The 19,042-nt window shown below is 40.5% G+C and overlaps 1 protein-coding gene across 1 annotated transcript in view; it reads right to left on the reverse strand.

The window, feature by feature from the left end:
* The window catches only part of cntnap5l (contactin associated protein family member 5 like), a 272,765-nt gene that overhangs the window by 34,369 nt on the left and 219,354 nt on the right, over positions 1-19,042 (reverse strand). The window contains exons 14-18 of the mRNA XM_060940691.1: positions 16,422-16,578; positions 15,956-16,083; positions 15,653-15,823; positions 8,661-8,879; positions 1,819-2,055 (exon numbers count right to left, since the gene is read on the reverse strand). Coding sequence (XP_060796674.1) covers positions 1,819-2,055; positions 8,661-8,879; positions 15,653-15,823; positions 15,956-16,083; positions 16,422-16,578 — 912 coding nt within the window. The remainder of the gene's footprint in view (positions 1-1,818; positions 2,056-8,660; positions 8,880-15,652; positions 15,824-15,955; positions 16,084-16,421; positions 16,579-19,042) is intronic.

Below are 19,042 nucleotides of genomic sequence, written 5' to 3' on the forward strand. Positions count from 1 at the left end.
TTTAAGCCTGAAAAAATATCAGGGATTTTTAAAAAAATGCAGACGACACGAGGAAAGTGCTTATTTTTTTCCCCATTAATGTCATGTAACATAAAAACACAGACAACAAGCATTAATATAAAAATATTACAGGAATCTAGTATACTGTCCAGATATTGTTGCATGAGCAGAGTTCATTCTATTGATCACATTAATCACTGCAATATAGCAACCACCCTCACTATGAGAACGCTTATAACACAGCACATTAATTTTCTGTATTAGTTTCTTTTTTATTATTTATATTATCCACTGACAGGTAATTGTCTGAACAAATTAATGCAGCCATGAGATATTAAATTAAGGTCATGAAACCATAACGTAGGCGTAGAATTGTCAACTTTTTATCATGCTTTTTAATGAGCTCATTTTAGTTGTCAAATTAATAGAACAATGACAAAATCTATTCTAGTGTAAAGAAAATGTGCCTGAAGTATGAAGGATAAGCTGACCAAGCATTCAGCAACTTCACTCACTGCTTACTTTAAATTAATTCAGAACTTAAGACAGTATAAATAATGTCTGTGATTAGCAACATCTCCTTATATGTCATCTGAACAGGGAAAAAAAAGGGCACTTTCAAGAGATGATACTATTTATTCATTAATTAGTGTAATTTATGTATTTAATATGGTCTGAAATAGCATTACATATATTTATTAGTGAATTTACACCCTATAACATGAATTTCAGCATGCCATATTGTGGTTACATCACACCGTCAGACAGTGGCACTGAATGCTGCTTGTCACTCAAGTCAATATCACTGAATAAAAAAGGGCTTAAAGATTGACTGCCTTTCAGATTTTTTCAAGTGTAGGTCATAAAAAGGATTTTCCCTGACACCCAATTATTTTTGCTTAGTGGACCGAAAGCTACTGAATTCAAATCACAGACTTCAAATTTTATTTGTTTTTTAAAAATAGAACAATTAATGAATTTAAAGCCACATGGCTCTAAATTCTCCACTACTTTTTCCTGCTTCACCATGACCCAATACAAGATACTACGTCATGCATCATGTGGTGGACTTTTCTCATTCGCGCAAGGCATTGTGGGATACAAATTTGAAACAGAAGAGAAAAATGGAGGACGTGAGTGTGTGAATGAAACATGAAAGACCAACTACAGTAACGGAAAGCGAGAAGAAAAGATGTTACGTTGTGAATGAAAGGAAACGCAGGACCAAACTAATAAATATCGGCAGTCAGCGAGCACCTCGGTGTGAGCAGTTGTTCGTTTAGTGACAGAATGATGTAACTGTCAGTGCACAGTCAAAGGTAAACCCGCGCATGCGCACACGGATTTCCTCTGTCTGCTTGACTGCGCAAAGCGAGCGATTTCATGCACATTATTTTCTCTCAAAGTAAATAACTTCCCAGTCACGGAATGGTCTGATATTTTGTGAGATATTACAGAAATAAGCATATATCACAATGACCAAATTTCAGAAAGAACTAAATTTCACTGCTTTTATGAAACCGAAAGGCTGTCTAGCTTTAAGTACCTGAGAATCCTGAGTAACTGAGACACACATCTATTTTATGCAATATGAGGTTAAGCACTTACATTACCTCTGAATAGCACTTCATTCTATTATCTATTATCATGCCTGTGGTCTGAATACCGATGTGCACTTAACTCAACTCTTAATACAACCCACAATTATCACTTTTGTCACATATTTCCAGGCAATTTAATTTCTGAACCAAATTTACTCCAGAACTATGTATGGCCAAAAATCATATCCTCTTCTGAAGAATACTGAACATTTTTCACCTGTTTTGCAGTTGGATCCCGTGAATGCTGTGTGTGTGCAGTCACATATGTAGCTATTCCTGTTCTCCAAACACCTTCCTCCATTCTGGCATAGGCTCTCACTGCTGCAGTGACCTGGACAACCTGATCTCATGCCAGGCGTCATTTTAGCTCGCTCATTCAGGTCAAACGTCATTCCATTAATGCTGAGTGCACGTAGGCAGCCAAGGAAGCTCCTCTGAGTGGTAGGTGCTCCTCCTGAGAGATATCAAATCATTTCCTGAATTAAAATGCGTATTTCATAATCACAATATAGCTTAGAAATCTACTAATGAGAGACTCCCTAGTGACACACACAAAAAAAAGCATTCACCCTATCAAACTACAAGTGTGAGTCCTAATGATGACCTAGCCATCCATGGACAGGAATCGAAGAGAACAAACTTGGCCATACTCTCAGGGAGAGGTGGTGGGACACTCTCTCTCTCCGTTATTAATCATAGTGACATTAGCTTATCATGGGGGTCTGTGAGCTCATGCATGCAGAAGTGGGCGGATAGTACTTTTCTCTAAGTGTGTTACACCACCCCTCATACTGCATGAGCAGCAGTTCAAAAAGATGTGGTCAGCTGCGTCAAAGGACGTACGTGATAACCTTCACTCTCCATCACTGGTAGCTGTCATATGACCTAATTGGAGGATGGGAATTGACCAAGACTCTTAAAAACAAGATCAACTGTGAGCTATTGCTCACTTACATATCCCCCCACTCTCACTTACATCAGAATGCAAGCAACTGAATGAATAGGACACTTATGATGAATGTTGACTTCAACAAATAATTAACCCTGAAACAAGTAAAGAGCAGTGTTCTCTCCAGGTATTTCAAATAGCATCCTGATAAACTGTCATTTTGAAATAGCATTTTGCTTCTTGAAATAGCATCAAAATCCACCCTATATGTTTCTTAAATACATTCAGTTGGTAAACAGGAAGTCGATGCGCGACAGACCTGAAAATGGTATACAAAGTATAGAACCCCAAGATGAAGTTTGGTACCAAGTACCAAGTGGTTATGATTTGTGGCTGCTGAGAAAAAAAGGTGTTACGGATGGACAGACAGAGGTAAAAAGCCAGTATCCCCCCCCTCTTCGGAGCGGGGAAATAAAAAAAAAAATCTACTAATGCCATTGGATGAACTATCTTTATAGAAATGCATGCAATACTAGCTAAACCCTGTGCAATTGTATACTAACAACAGAAGTGATGGTCAGCTTAAAACCTCATGAGAACTCATTACATAGAAAATCAGGACAGTGAAAACTCCACTATTCTCACAGCAGCAAAAATCTCATGAGCTTTTAGCTTTTGTTGAAAGTGTTAGCTAGTCAGTATTGTTAGCTAATTACTCTGACTAGCTACCACCGATTTATTTGGGCTTTATTAACTGTTGAAAAACATCTTGGACATGTTATTAAGAATTTCAGGATACATGCTCCAACACAAAATGATATACAGATTGTGATGTTTTAAAATGTACCTGTTTCTTTCAGTGCACTGACTAATAATGCAGTTTCACTCTATATCAATCTTATAGACACAAAATGACAATGTAATCAGGAACTGTCATGCCAGTTACAGTTGTGGTCAGAAGTTTACACACAGTAACATAAACGTCATCTTGGATATGAATGTCATGGTAATATTTGGACTTTCAGTAATTTCTTTGAACTGTTTTTTTTTCTGTGGCAGAATGTACAGCATACATCTTTAATTAAAAAAAAAAACACTAGAATTTGGTGCACAAGTTTTAATTTTCTTTGGGTTTTCTGAAATCATAGGTTCAAAATTATACATACAGGGTCTAAAATTTTCATACGCTCACTTAGGTCATTAATTTAGAGGTGCTGAAACTTCCAAAATGTCTTTTATTTTGCCAAGGCCTCTTAACTTCCTGCTAGTGATCATGATTGACTACAGCTGGTAGCTTCTCTGTGCCTTCATAAAAAGGGTTTGTTTACAGCACTCATTGGATTGACCAGCACACAGTAAAATGGGAAAGTCCAAGGACTTCAGTGCAGATCTGAGAGAGAGGATCGCACATGTACACAACTCAGGAATGTCTCTTGGAGCCATTTCTAAACAACTGAAAATTCCAAGATCAGTTCAAACAATTGTATGCAAGTTATTGTGAGGTGTAGTCACTTTGCTAAGCCGCTTTGCTTCAAGAAAACCCAAATGATCACCCTCATCTGAAAGGAGATTGGTTTGGATGGTCAGGAACAACCTGGGAACCACCATGGCACAGCCCTGCCATGAACTGGAAGCTGATGGATCACTGTCTACAGTTCAGATCACCATGGACTAAGAGGCTGCTATCCAATAAATAACCCCCTGCTCCAAAATTGACACCTTCAACCTTAAAGTTTGAAGCTGATCACACGGGCAAAGAAACAGCCTTCTGGAGGATAGTTGTATGGTCAGATGAGAAAGATTGAGGTGTTTGGCCACAATGACCACCATGTACAGAGGGACACTGTACCAGCTGGTGGTGGTGGTAGGATCATCATGCTCTGGGGCTGTTTTGCTGCCAGTGGAACTGGTTCATTGCACAAAGTGGATGGAATAATGAAGGAGAACTACCTGAGAATTCTTCAGCATAAACCATCAGAAACTTGAACATGACTTGGGAGTTACAACAGGACAATGAATCCAAACATGCATCAGAGATGATTGTGGAGGATAAAACAGGCTAACGTTAAGCTTAAAACAAGACCTGACTTCAACCCTATTGAAAATATATGGACTGTGCTTATACTGTAAGTTGAGTCCATGCCAAGAAAAAAATAATAATTGAACTCTACCAATTCTACCATGAAGTGTCGTGAAATATTCAACCAGAATTCTGCCACAAGCTTGTTCATGGTAAACAAAAATGTTTGGTCAAGGTGAATCTTGTGAAGAGACATTTTACCCAAGCATTAGATGTGCTGTATGTATATTTTTGGCCCTGTATGTATAATTTTGACCCCGTGTTGATTTCAGAAAACCCAAAGAAAATTAAAACTTGTGCACCAAATTCTCGTGTTGTTGTTTTTTTAAATTAAAGATGTATGCTGTACATTCTGCCACAGAAAAAGAACAGTTCAAAGAAATTACTGAAAGCCCAAATATTGCCATGACATTTATATCCAAGATGACATTCATGTCACTGTATGTAAACTTCTGATCACAACTGTGTCTGGAAACTAGTAATAAATTATTCATTCAGATTACATTTCACAAAAGGTCCTGGCCATGCTGTCGAAAAAAAGAAAAAAGAAAAAATCGAAAGAAATCAGATTTATAGAAAATAAACTATAGGCTTTTCAGAGTTTCTTTTTAGAAAATTGTTTCCATCACCTCTTCCAAAACAACATCTCTTCAAAGACGCACTTGGTACAATTTAGTCTACTGCAACTCGAGTGACTGGAGTAATCAACTCATTCTTCAAAGAGATGAAATCAAATTAAAAATGAGAGGACTCATTACAACTTAATGAAGCAGTAATTTTGAGGCATAAGCCTTGTTATTAACTAAACCCCTGCAAAGTTAATAGCTGAGGATCTGTATCAAGATGATTCTTTTTTCATATGAGAGACCTACAGTGACCTCTATGATTATTGGCACCCCTTGTAAAGATTAGTAAAAAGGGTTTTAAAAAAAATCCACATTTTGGTGAAGTTGCTTCATCTGACACTGAAAAATTGAGAAAAATCCAACCTTTAATTAAAGGAAATTTATTAGGAGAAAAACAAATCGCTCATCAAGAAATAATTATTTTCAACAAAAACACTTGTACCACTATTATCATCACCCCTGCATTTAATACTTTGTACAGCCTCCCTTTGCCAGTAAAACAGCACCGAGTCTTTCCTATAACATTTTATAAGGTTGGAGATACAGAGCAGGGCATCTGAGTCCATTCCTCTTTACACAATCTCTCCAGATCATCCAGGGTCCTCGATCCTCTCTTGTGCTCTCTCGTCTTCAACTCACCCCACAGGTTTTCACTGGGGTTCAGCTCAGGGGACTGAGATGGCCAGGGCAGAAGCTTGATTCTGTGCTCAGTAACCATTTTTGTGTTGATTTGGACATATGCTTCAGATCATTGCCCTACTGGAAGATCCAATAACGACCCAGTTTTAGTTTCCTGGCAGAAGCAGCCAGATTCTGATTTAAAATGTCCTGGTGTTTCATGGAGTCCACGCTGCCATGGACCCTAACAAGGTTTCCAGGGTCTTTGGAGGAAAAACAGCTCCCAAACATCACAGAACCTTGACCATATTTTACAGTTGGGATTGGGTTCTTTTCATTATCATCCTTCTTTTTACACCAAACCCACCGCGAGTGTTTTTTTGCCAAAAAGCTCCATTTTTGTTACATCAGACCAACGAACACGGTTCCAGTCAAAGTTGTAGTAGAGTTTCACAAACGTCAGACACTTATGTTTGTGGTTAACTGACAGAAAAGGCTTTTTTTTTCTAGCAAATAATCTGTTGGCATGGAGGTGGAGTCTGATGGCGTTTTTGGAGACTTGGAAACCCCAAGATTTTACTTTTTCTTGTAATTCACCAACAGTGATCCTTGGGGATTTATTTTGCCTCTCTTACCCTCCTTCTCAATGTACATGGGGGCAAAATAAACTTGGGTCCTCTCCAGGCGAGTTTGTAACAGTTCCAGTTGGTGTTCATTGTTTTATTATTGTCCTAACAGTAGAAATGGGCATTTTCAGGCGAGTAGCTATTTTGTATAACCATTCTCTGACTTATGAAGATTGACACACTTCTCCTTCATTTGGTTTGTGTTCTCTTATCTTTCCCATGGTGATGGATAACTAAGGGAATTTGGCCTCTGTGTCACCTCATATTTGTTCCCCAGTTAATCAGGAAGTCATGGATTACAGCTTGAAAGTTCCTACACACTCCAATCAACTCAAAAATTTAAATGGGAAACATGCTTTTTTTCCCCAGTTATTTATTGATTGATTTTTTTCTTGAAAGTAACTATTACTTGATGAGCAATTTGTTTTTCTCTGATAAAATCTATTTCAATTAAAGGTTGGATTTTTCTCATTTTTGCAGTGTGAGATGAAGCGACTTCACCAAAAGGTAGATTTTTTCTAACCCTTTTTACTGATCTTTACAAGGTGTGCCAATAATTGTGGAGGGCACGGTATATGAAAGATCTGGTTAATTATAAATCATTGGTATTATATATAGAACTAAAATTAAAAGTCTGTGTTTATACCTAGCCCTGCAATAACCTGGTGGCTTATCCAGGGTGTACCCCGCCTCTTGCCCATAGTCAGCTGGGATAGGCTCCAGCTTGCTTGCGACCCTGTAGAATAGGATAAGCGGCTACAGATAATGGATGGATGGATGTTTATACCTAATGTGCACTTACACAGATTTACACATCTTGGAAAGTCTTTGAAAAAAGCACACAGTAAGTTAATAAGTATGCCTCCTGCTGAGCTGTAATAATTTTCTACACGCTTTGGGTTTGAAAAAGGTCAATAAAGTTTTGCAAATTAGTTTCGGATATACAGAAATCAGTTGTCACCTTTATGAAAAGCATATGTCTGAAAGGAATTCAGCATGCAGTTGTAGAGTATTTAAAGATAGAATATGTCGAATAAGGCCATGAGATCGAGTACCTGCTAAAAAATGAACAGACTAAATGTTTTGTCATACAACAATTCCAAGAGTTGTGTTCTGGAAAGATTTGATGGTGGTCTGACCACTTCATTCATTCTTGGTCATTCATTCTTGATGTATTTAATAGCAAATTATATCAAATGCACTAGTCAAGCTTTGTCACCCTGTAACTCGACAAGAATTCACAACTTTATTCAAGAGGACTAACATGGCTGAAAGCATCCATCCATCCATTATATATACACTGCTTAACCATCAGGGTCACAGGGGTAGCTGGAGCCAATCCCAGCTGACTTTGGGCAAGAAGTGGGGTACACCCTGGACAGGTCACCAAGAAACAAACAACCATTCACACTCATTGACAACTATGGGCAATGTAGAATAGCCAATTGACCTAATCACATGTCTTTCGACTGTAGGAGGAAACCGGAGCACCCAGAGGAAACCCATGTAGGCACAAAGAGAACACGCAAACTCCACACAGAAAGGCACCAATCAGCCACGAGGTTAAAACCCAGACCCTTCTAGCCATGATGCTACAGGGCAATTCTTCAGCAGAGAGGCCAAAATGATGAAATGATTAAGACTGCCTGAACTTATCAGCTCAGTGACATTGCTAAAGTATGGAATCCAAGGCAGGATGTACTGAAACCCATATTTAAAAATCATCACCCCAATTATAGCAATGTTGCTTCAGAGAAATCTTGGTTTGAATTTTAAGAAATGAAAGATCAGGGTTTTTTTCTGATGTAATTCCATTACTGACCTTTCTTTCCTCATAAAAGATTTTGCATTCAGAGTTAAACAGCCAGTTCTTCTACGCTTTATTAGGGTCAAAAGATACCTCATACATTGTGAAATTTTTATTTAATACCATTATCTTGAGTACTACAACAACAAAAAAAAAGTTACCAACTTTTGCTGTGAATATAACTCTGTTACCGAAGAACTACCCTCACCACTGTACTCACTGAAATCAATTTTAAAGAATAAAATAAGTAGGGAAAAGCAACACAGATCCCAGACTTAAGAAATCATAGAAATACAAATATAATACACATTTTTGGCACATTTTGCAGCATATTTAAAAAAAAATTCTGTTCAACTGATGAATCCGTGATCACAGATTAAATACAAAGTTTGAAAAAGAGTTTAGTTTTTTACCAACAAAGAGCTGGCTGGTGAGCTGCAGTCTGTGCTGCCCTTCGGCTGCTGCCTCAGTGAGCTGGAGGGGCAACAGGTCGACCTGCAGTGATGCCTCTTTTACATTCCTTTCTGCTCGTACATAATGCCACTGCCTGTCATTCAGGTGCACTGATGACCTGACTGTCAGAATCACTGGGCCATCACCAAGGTCAAAGGTGAACGTGACTGCTGATGGAGCTAGGGAGAGGAAAATATCCAAGCGTGATTGTCATATTTTATACACACACACACACACACACACTGGACCGAGTGGAATAACTGTTTTATTCTATCCACATTCACTGGATTTTGAGAAACAGAGCATTTTTATTTTTATGCAAATTTGATCAATAAAAACTTTTATACAAAATGTCTGACAAAATAATTTCCACTTAAAATATAAACAAACCGGTGAAATGACAGTTGCAATTTGTGAAAAATGCTACATTAATAATACGTTCTTACCATCAAATACTTTTATTCTATATTTTGTTGCATTTTTTTTTTGGGGGGGGGGGGGGGGTGTTTGTTTTTGAGTAGAGTTTTTATTTCATCCTTGGTTGGTTCAGTAACATACATGCTCTGCCATTTTGTTTTTCTCTACTCATGGTATATGAGCTGATATCCTAGTAGTAGAGTCGCCAAACAGAGTGCGCAATTGCTCATATCCAGTGAATGTGGGGAGATATAGATAGATAGATAGATAGATAGATAGATAGATAGATAGATAGATAGATAGATAGATAGATAGATAGATAGATAGATTTACCTGTTGCAGTCAAGCTGTACAATGCCACTGTATAACTGTCTTACCATGTATACTGTATTCTTAAACTTAGGTGCAATATATGTATATAGGAATCATTGTATATAGAATCGCTTCATTTTGCTTTTACTTGAAGTTATTGAACTTATTTAAATGTATTTTATTCTATTTTATTTTTATTCTTTTTTCTGACGATTTTATCTTCTATTTTTAGACATGTTTACTTTTCTTCTCTGATTCAGGAGCTTTGTAGCAAATTTGAATTTCCTTCCGGGGATTAATAAAGTAATTCTGAGATATATATACACACTAGTGCATCTCAAAAAATTAGAATACCATGAAAAAGTTCCTTTTTTCATAATTTAATTCAAAAAGGTAAACTTTCATATCTTCTATATTCATTATATGTAAAGTGAAATATTTATAGCCTTTTTTGTTTTAATTTTGATGATTATGGCTTATAGCTCATGAAAATCAGAAATCCAGTATCTCAAATTATTAGAATATTCCCTAAGATCAATCAAAAAAAGGATTTACAACACAGAAATGTCCAACTTCTGAAAAGTATATTCATTTATACACTCAATACTTGGTTGGGGCTCCTTTACCATGAATCACTGTATCAATGTGGTGTGGCATGGAGGTGATCAGTCTGTGGCACTGCTGAGATGTTATTGAAGTCCAGGTTGCTTTGATAGTGGCCTTCAGCGTATCTGTATTTTTGGGTCGGGTGATTCTCATCTTCCTCTTGACAATACCCCATAGATTCTCTATGGGGTTCAGGTCAGGCAAGTTGGCTGGCCAATCAAACACGGTAATATCATGGTCAGCAAACTATTTGGTAGTTGTTTTGGCACTGTGGGTAGGTGCAAAGTCCTGCTGGAAAAGGAAATCAGCATCTCCAAAAAGCTCGTCAGCAGATGGAAGCATGAAGTGCTCTAAAATCTCCTGGTAGATGGCTGTGTTGACTTTGGACTTGATAAAATACAGTGGACCAACACCAGCAGATGACATGGTACCCCAAATCATCACAGACTGTGGAAACTTCACACTGGACTTCAAACACCTTGGATTCTGTGCCTTTCCACTCTTCCTCCAGACTCTAGAACCGTGATTTCCAAATTAAATGTAAAATGTACTTTCATCTGAAAAGAGGACTTTGGACCACTGAGCAACAGTCCATTTCTTTCTCTCCTTAGCCCAGATAAGACACTTCTGACATTGTCTCTGGCTCAGGAGTAGATTGATATTAGGAATGCGAAAGTTGTATCCCCTTGCTTGAAGATGTCTGTTCATGATGGGTCTTGATACACTGACACCATCCTCAGTCCACTCCTTGTGAAGCTCTCCCAAGTTCTTGAATCAACTTTTCTTGACAATCCTCTCAAGACCGCGGCCATCCCTGTTGCTTGTGCACCTTTTCCAGCCACCCTTTTCAGCAATGACCTTTTGTGGCTTACCCTCCTTGTGGAGGGCATCAGTGATCATCTTCTGGACAACAGTCAAGTCAGCAGTCTTCCCCATGATTGTGGTTGTGTGTACTGAACTAGACCGAGAGATACACTGTGTTCATACTGTTTTACTCAAACTCTAAATGAAATTTCTAATATTTTGAGATGGTTTTTTTTGTACTGTATGCCATACTGATTAAAATTAAAATAGAAAAATGCTTGAAACATTTTAGGTTATGTGTAATGAGTCTATAATATATAACTTTCACTTTCTTAAATAACTGATGGAAAATATTAAACTTTTTCACAATATTCTAACTTTTTGAGATGCACTAGTATATAGGGGCATGCAAAAGTTTGGGCACCCTTGCTGAAAATGTCCGTGACTGTGAATAGTTAAGTGAGCAGAAGATGAACCGATCACCAAAAGGCATAAGGGTAAAGATGACACATTTCTTTAATATTTTCCGCAAGATTACATTTCTATTTCCATCATTTACAGATGTAAAATACCAAAAAATTAAAAGGACGTGAAGCAAAAGTTTGGGCACCTGACATGGTCAGTACTTAGTAACACCCCCTTTGGCAAGTATCACAGTTTGTAAACACTTTTTGTAGCCAGCTAATAGTCTTTCAGTTCTTACCTGGGGGATTTTTGCACATTCATCCTTGCAAAAGGCTTCCAGTTCTACAAGTTAGATTAGATTAGATTAGATTAGATTAGATTAGATAAGATAAAACTTTATTGATCCCTTTGGGAGGGTTCCCTCAGGGAAATTAAGATTCCAGCAGCATCATTAGATAAACAGAGAAAAGAAATGGAGGAAAACTTAGAGATAAATTAAAATAAATTAAGTATTTACATATACGAATATAAAAAGAATAAGATATGAGGAAGAGAGGAAGGGGGAGAGAGGGGGGAAGGAGGGGAAAAAAGGGGGGGGGGAGAACGGGGTGGCGGCAGGAGAGATACTGCACTTAATATTGCACATTATATTGCACATTGTCCGGTACTGCTTATTGTTAGGCTAGGCTACTGCTCCTTCCCATCCTCTGTCCTCCTGTTACCCCTCCTCCCCCCCAGAGAGGAGTTGTGCAGTCTGATGGCATAAGGGACAAAGGAGTTTTTAAGTCTGTTCATCCTGCACTTGGGAAGGAGCATACTGTCACTGAACAGGCTCCTCTGGTTGCTGATGACAGTGTGCAGAGGGTGACTGGCATCATCCATGATGTTCAATAGTTTGTCCATAGACCTCTTCTCTGCCACTGTCACCAGAGAGTCCAGCTTCATGCCGACCACAGCACACCATGGTGTAAAACAGGACACTGGCAACCACAGACTGATAGAACATCCACAGGAGTTTCCTGCAGATGTTAAAGGACCGCAGCCTCCTAAGGAAGTATAGCCTGCTCTGTCCCTTCCTGTATAAGTGTTTGGTGTTGCAAGTCCAGTCCAGCTTGCTGTCCAGCCACAGCCCAAGGTACTTGTAGGAATCCACAGCCTCCACCTCGACTCCCTTGATCAGAACTGGTCGTGACCTTGGTCTGGACCTCCCAAAGTCAATCACCAGCTCCTTGGTCTTCGAGGTGTTGAGCTGCAGATGGTTCCTGTTGCACCACACAGCAAAGTCCCTCACCAGGCTCCTATACTCCTCCTCTCTGTTGTCACTGATACACCCAACGATGGCTGTCTCATCGGCAAACTTCTGAATGTGACACAGCTCCGAGTTGTAGCAGAAGTCTGCGGTGTACAGGGTGAAGAGAAGAGGGGCCAGCACCATGCCCTGGGGTGTCCGGTGCTGCTAATCACAGTATCAGACGTGATGTCCTTCAGCCTGACGTACTGCGGCCTGTCAGTGAGGTAGCTGGAGATCCAGGTGACCAGGCAGGGGTCCACTTGCATCCTGTTCAGTTTGTCCTGAAGCAATAGGGGCTGGATGGTGTTGAAGGCACTCAAGAAGTCCAAGAAGAGGATCCTCACTGTGCCATTTCCCTTATCCAGATGCGAGTGGGCTCGGTGTAGCAGGTAGAGGATGGCGTCTTCCACACCAACACCTGCCCGGTACGCAAACTGCAGACAGTCCTGTGCATGTTGTACCTGGGGTCTGAGGAGGCTGAGGAAGAGACACTCCAACGTCTTCATCAGATGTGAAGTGAGTGCCACCGGTCGGAAGTCATTCAGCTCACTGGGCCGATTCTTTTTGGGAACTGGAATGATACATGATGTCTTCCAGAGGGTGGGCACTCTCCCCAGCTGCAGGCTGAGGTTGAAGATGCGTTCGAGTGGTTCACCCAGTTCAGCAGCGCAGGTCTTCAGTAGTCGGGGACACACCTTGTCCGGGCCTGCTGCTTTCCTGGGGTGAAGCTTCTTCAGTTGACCTCTGACCTGGTCTGCAGTAATGCATGGAGGAGTCTGTGTTGAGGTGGGGGATGAGGGGCAGGAGGGGGCTGCTGTGATAACTGGGGGGAGGTGTGTTGAGGGAAGAAGGAGAGATGGCTGCAGTGAGGGAAAGGGTGGCGGGGACGTGGGCTGGTTGAACCGATTGAAGAAGTCATTCAACTCATTCGCCCTCTCCACTGTCTCCTCAACGACTCTGGTCTTTGTATTGTGGCCTGTGATGGTTTTCACACCTTCCCAGACCTCCTTCATGCTGTTCTCCTTCAGCTTCTGCTCCACCTTTCTCCTGTAGCTGTCCTTAGCTTCCCTCACGCAGTGTTTTACCTCCTGCTGTGCTGCTTTCATCGCCTCCCTATCCCTGCTCCTGAAGGCGGCCTTCTTCCTGTTGAGGACAGCTTTGACTTCCTGTGTTACCCATGGCTTGTTATTAGGGTAACACCGTACAGTCTTAGCAGGGGAGACCACGTCTGCACAGAAGTTAAGGTAATCCATCAGACAGTGTGTCAGCCCCTCTAGGTCCTCATAGTGTGGGCTAAGCAGCACATCCCAGTCCGTGATGTCATAGCAGTCCCTGAGGGCATCTTCCATTTCAGGGGACCACCTCCTGATGGAGCTAATTGTTGCAGGCTGCCTTTGAACCAGGGGGGTGTACTTCAGCTGTAGATGAACCAGGTTGTGGTCAGACTTCCCTAGTGGGGGGAGGGGTGTGGCTCTGTATGCATCCCTCACATTAGCATACAGCAAGTCAATTGTCCTGTTGTTCCTTGTTGGACAATGCACAGCCTGGTAAAAAGCAGCCAAAGTAGAGTCCAAAGTAGCGTGATTAAAGTCCCCAGAAATGATGATAAATGCCTCAGGGTGCTGTGTCTGCAGCCTTGCTGTGACAGAGTGAATCCTCTCACATGGAGCGGCTACGTCCGCCCTCGGAGGGATGTAAACACAGATAGTGATCACGTGACTGAACTCAAAGTTTCTTGGGCTGTCTTGCATGTACTGCTCTTTTGAGATCTATCCACAGATTTTCAATGATGTTTAGGTCAGGGGACTGTGAGGGCCAGGGCAAAACCTTCAGCTTGTGCCTCTTGAGGTATTCCATTGTAGATTTTGAGGTGTGTTTTGGATCATTGTCTTATTGTAGGACCCATCCTCTTTTCAACTTCAACATTTTTTACCAATGGTGTGATGTTTGCTTCTAGAGTTTGCTGGTATTTATTCGAATCCATGCTTCCCTCGATCATTGAAATGTGCCCTGTGCCACTGGCTGCAACACAACCCCAAAGCATGATCAATCCACACCCATGCTTAAGAGTTGGAGAGGTGTTCTTTTCCTGGAATTTGATACCCTTTTTTCTCCAAACATACCTTTTGCACATTGTGGCCAAAAAGTTCTATTTTGATTTCATCAGAACACAGGACTTGTTTCCAAAATGCATCAGGCTTGCTTAGGTGTTCATTTGCAAACTTCAGACACTGAATTTTGTGGCTAGGATGCAGGAAAGGTTTTCTTCTGATGACTCTCTCATGAAGGTCATTTGTTCAGGTGTTGCTGCATAGTAGAACAGTGCACCACCACTCCAGGGTCTGCTAAATCTTTCTGAAGGTCAAACAGGGGTTTTTATTTGCCTTTCTACCAATCCAATGAGCAGTTCTTTCAGAAAGTTTTCTTCATCTTCCAGACCTCACCTTGATCTCCACTGTTTCTGTTAACTGCCATTTCTTAATAACATTACGATCTGAGGAAACAGCTACCTGAAAACACTTTGTTCTTGTAGCCTTCTCCTGCTTTGTAAGTATCAATTATTTTATTTTTTCAGAATGCTAGGGAGTTGCTTAGAGGAGCAAAGTTACTTAGAGGCTGTTGATTTTAGGGACGAGTTTGAGGAGTCAGAGAATTTATACAGCTTTGAAATCTGCATCATCTGACCTTTCCTAATGAAGAATTTGAACAAGCCACAGCTCAATAAGCTAATTAAGGTCTGGAACCTTGGTAAAAGTTACCTGAGAACTCAAATGTATTGGGGTGCCCAAACTTTCACATGGTGTTCCTTTTCTTTTTTCACTCTCCAATTGTACAAAACAAAAATAATACACACATCCTGCATAAAACACTGAAAAGAAATGTCTCGTCTTTACCTTTATGCCTTTTGGTGATCAGTTCATCTTCTGCTCACTTAACTATTCACAGTAACAGATATTTTCAGCAAGGGTGCCCAAACTTTTGCATGCCACTGTATACATCAGTCAACAGATATCATGTAAATATAACCTGCTAATGCTTTTTTTAATTGATAGCATTACAACATAACTTTAGAAGAGTCTCCAAAGGTTCCTCTGTGCACTACTGTACTTTACTCACAGCTCAGCTCCAGCCTGATGAAGTCTTGTACTCCCACATTCTCAAGGAAGAGACCAGAAGTAGCTCCAGTCTTGAAATAAAAGGAGATGTCTATGCTAAACTCAGCTTGTAGTGTAGGGAAATGCAGATAAGAGGATTCCGAAAAAAAGGAGGCAGAGTTCCACAAAAATCCTGAGGCAGTAATGGACAAGAAACAGGGTAAAATAACTTACGTGTCCAATTATAGAACCCAAAAAACAGCTTTGAACATGGAAATGAATTCAGCAACAAATATATCCTTGAATCAGTAAACAAAACACCCACGATTGCCAGAACAACGCAGAGGTCCAATCTGAACAAAGGCCTGGGAGCCTGTTCTGTTTGTATCTCCAATGGCGATCTCACTAAGCGGTAAATGGTCTTTGTAAGACAGCAGGCCGGTATCATTCACCCTGCAGAGCGAGAGTGGGAGAGAGTGTGTGGGGCACAAGGAATAATGAGTGAGAAGAAATTCAGAGTCATTTCTTTGCCTTAGGCAAAAAACGTCTTTGGTGAAAACTAAACTGTATGATCTGCCAGCTGCTGAAAAGGTGTTAATGGCAGTCATGTGAAGCTAAGCTCACCCACAGAGATGTTTTAATAAGGTGTGGAGAAAAAAAAAACCCTGAACAATTTTACATGGCTGTGTGAATTTCACTGGAAGCAGGTTAAACACTTTTTTACTTCTTTATTGAATGGAAAGCTCACTGTTTGTTTTCCTTGATTATTAATGTGCATGTGGAGAGATTACCATGTGTCCTCATCTGCATCACAGTTGCAGAAGTAATTCATGTCCCTGCAGTTGCCTTCCAGGCTACAGGAGCACTGCTGAACTCCAGGTAGAGAGCCTCCCCAGTATGTTCTCTTAACACCGTCCCTGTCCAGCCACCAAGACAGAGGAGTGCCATCTGGAAATATAGCACATTTCCATCTGTGCTGCAGTTGTCTGATATTATTGTTGGCCTGACGAATTATGTATGAATTATCTGCGGCAAGTACAAACGAATACTGTTGGTGTGAAATATTCACTTTTACTGCAAGCGCTAGTTTTTTTATTTATTTTTTTCATTTATAGTGGATGCACAATAATTTCAGTATCAAAGGAATTGTAAAAAAAGAAATGAATCTATTTAATACCTTTTTTGTTATTAATTAATTAATTTATTTATTTTTAACAAATAAAATACATTTTTTCTCCACTTAGTCCTTTGTCCTGTTTACCCTTGAGTTCTTTTCCAACCCTGACATTATTTTGCACTGCAGGATTGATATATTTGGTGGCGTGTAAAAAAAGGTCCACTTGAAACCACAATTCTCATCCAATGCTCTGTTGATGGTTTGTATCATGTACAAATCTCACCACTGGTTGCTTGTTGAATAACATGATTAGTTAATAGCTCAGGGTTACTACAATGAGCTCACCATCAAAGTCAAAGCATTCACTTTATGAAAAATATTCTCAAGCAAACCCCCCCCCCCCCCCCCCCCCAAAAGGAGGAAAAAACAACCCCAAAACAGTGTTGTGGACATACAGACTGTGCAAAAATCTTAGGCACCCTATTTTTTTCCATACAAACATTGTTACAGATTTCTGTTTTATGACTTCGACATTATCAAGTCAGTACAAAAACACTTTAGAGTTCCAAACGTTCGTTTTCCAGCACAAACTTAAATGTTACAGGAAGAAAAGTTTGTATCTGAGCAGCATAGTACATAAGAGAGCACATTTTGAAAAGAAAACATAATGAAGGCTACTGGGTTTTGGTGCAAAATGAAGAAGCGAGTGTGACAAAGTGTCCAGAAGAACTGTGGTTGGTTCTGTAAGATGCTCAGTAAAACCTACAACTCATTTCCTTATAAAACTGCACTCATTGTACCTGAGACTGTGTTGTTTTTGTTTTTTTTAAGCAAAGGTTCGTCTCACACCAAATACTAGCAGTTATTGTGGGAGAGAGGAGACATAGTAGTTATTCCTCGTCACTGAGGAGATATAGACTCGGCCATAGAGGAAGTCTCCGGCGAGGTCCTGTACAATCAAAACTCTCAGGTGAGTGGGGGGAGGGGATTCCCTGCCAAGGCTGCGTGCAGTGTGTTAGCGTGAGCATGTAGTCTATGGGAACTGAATTGTGTGTTGGATTTGCACTAATCCCATGTTTTGAAAAATCAAAAATGTTGTTTTGGGCCCCTCTGGGGTGTCACCAATCCATGTGCAAAGTATGGAGTATGTGCGTCCAGCCGTATCGATTTGCATAGGTAAACTGTAACGTGTAGGTGTAAAGGCCAATTTATGCTGACAACCCAGTCCTCGCAGATAGCGTCGCAGACAGTGTCTGCGTAGCCCCCCCACCTTCGCAGACGTTCTGCGTGCACCTCCCAAAAATTGTGACCACCGCAGAAGCCTCGCAGACAGCGTCGCAGACAAGAGGGCTCTGATTGGTCCACTCTACATCCGCTGTACACGCACTTCCGCTTCCCTACTTTCCCGGTTTGGTTTGTTTTCACGACCGCCATTTTTAAAAACACGAGCGAAGATGGAGCAGCATGAAGAGCGGTTGATTGAAGAAGTACGTACATCTATACGACTCCAGTTCTAGTCATTATAAAAAAAAAAGTTCTAGTCATTATAAGTAACCGAAGGATAAACACTCCACTAACCACACCCACCAACTACTCCTAGCGACTTCGCGCCCCCTTGCGTTGTGCCGGTGAATAACATCGCGCACGCCTATTACTCCCCGCTCAACGATAAATTACAACTGTCTGCGAAAAGCTATCTGCGAAAGCCTTGTCGCAAGAGCATGCAGAGGCCTTAAGTGGTTAGCACTGTTGCCTCACAGCAAGAAGGTTCTGGGTTCGAACCCAGTGGCTGACGAGGGCCTTTCTGTGTGGCGTTTGCATGTTCTCTCTGTGTCTGTGTGGGTTTCCTCCAGGCGCTCCCGTTTCCCCCACAGTCCAAAGACATGCAGTTAGGTTAACATGGGACGGCCTTGGATTGAAGTGCCCAAGAGTGTTGGCGCACACATATGCAGCGGCTTTGTTCTCCTATGATGAACTAAATTTCGTTGGACATTTGTGCAGTGACAATAAAGGTCCATAGATATTCTATTCTATTCTATTAAACAGACAGATAGACAGCCTTCCTTTAGTAGTATCGACTGACTTTGTTTCATTTATTATGAATTACTGCTGTTTATAGTTTTTTTTTTTACGTTGAAACATTTAATTTCATTTTTTTAAGCCATTTTTGGTCTGCAGTATTTCTTTACATGTGCCCAAGACTTTTGCACAGTACTGTACATATTTGTGCATGAGGACACGCCATGCAAGAGCAAGGGAATCTTTTTATCTCACTTTAAATGTTCATATTGGGCC

The sequence above is a fragment of the Neoarius graeffei genome, chromosome 15 (genome assembly GCF_027579695.1).
Source record: "Neoarius graeffei isolate fNeoGra1 chromosome 15, fNeoGra1.pri, whole genome shotgun sequence".
NCBI classification, from domain to species: domain Eukaryota; kingdom Metazoa; phylum Chordata; class Actinopteri; order Siluriformes; family Ariidae; genus Neoarius; species Neoarius graeffei.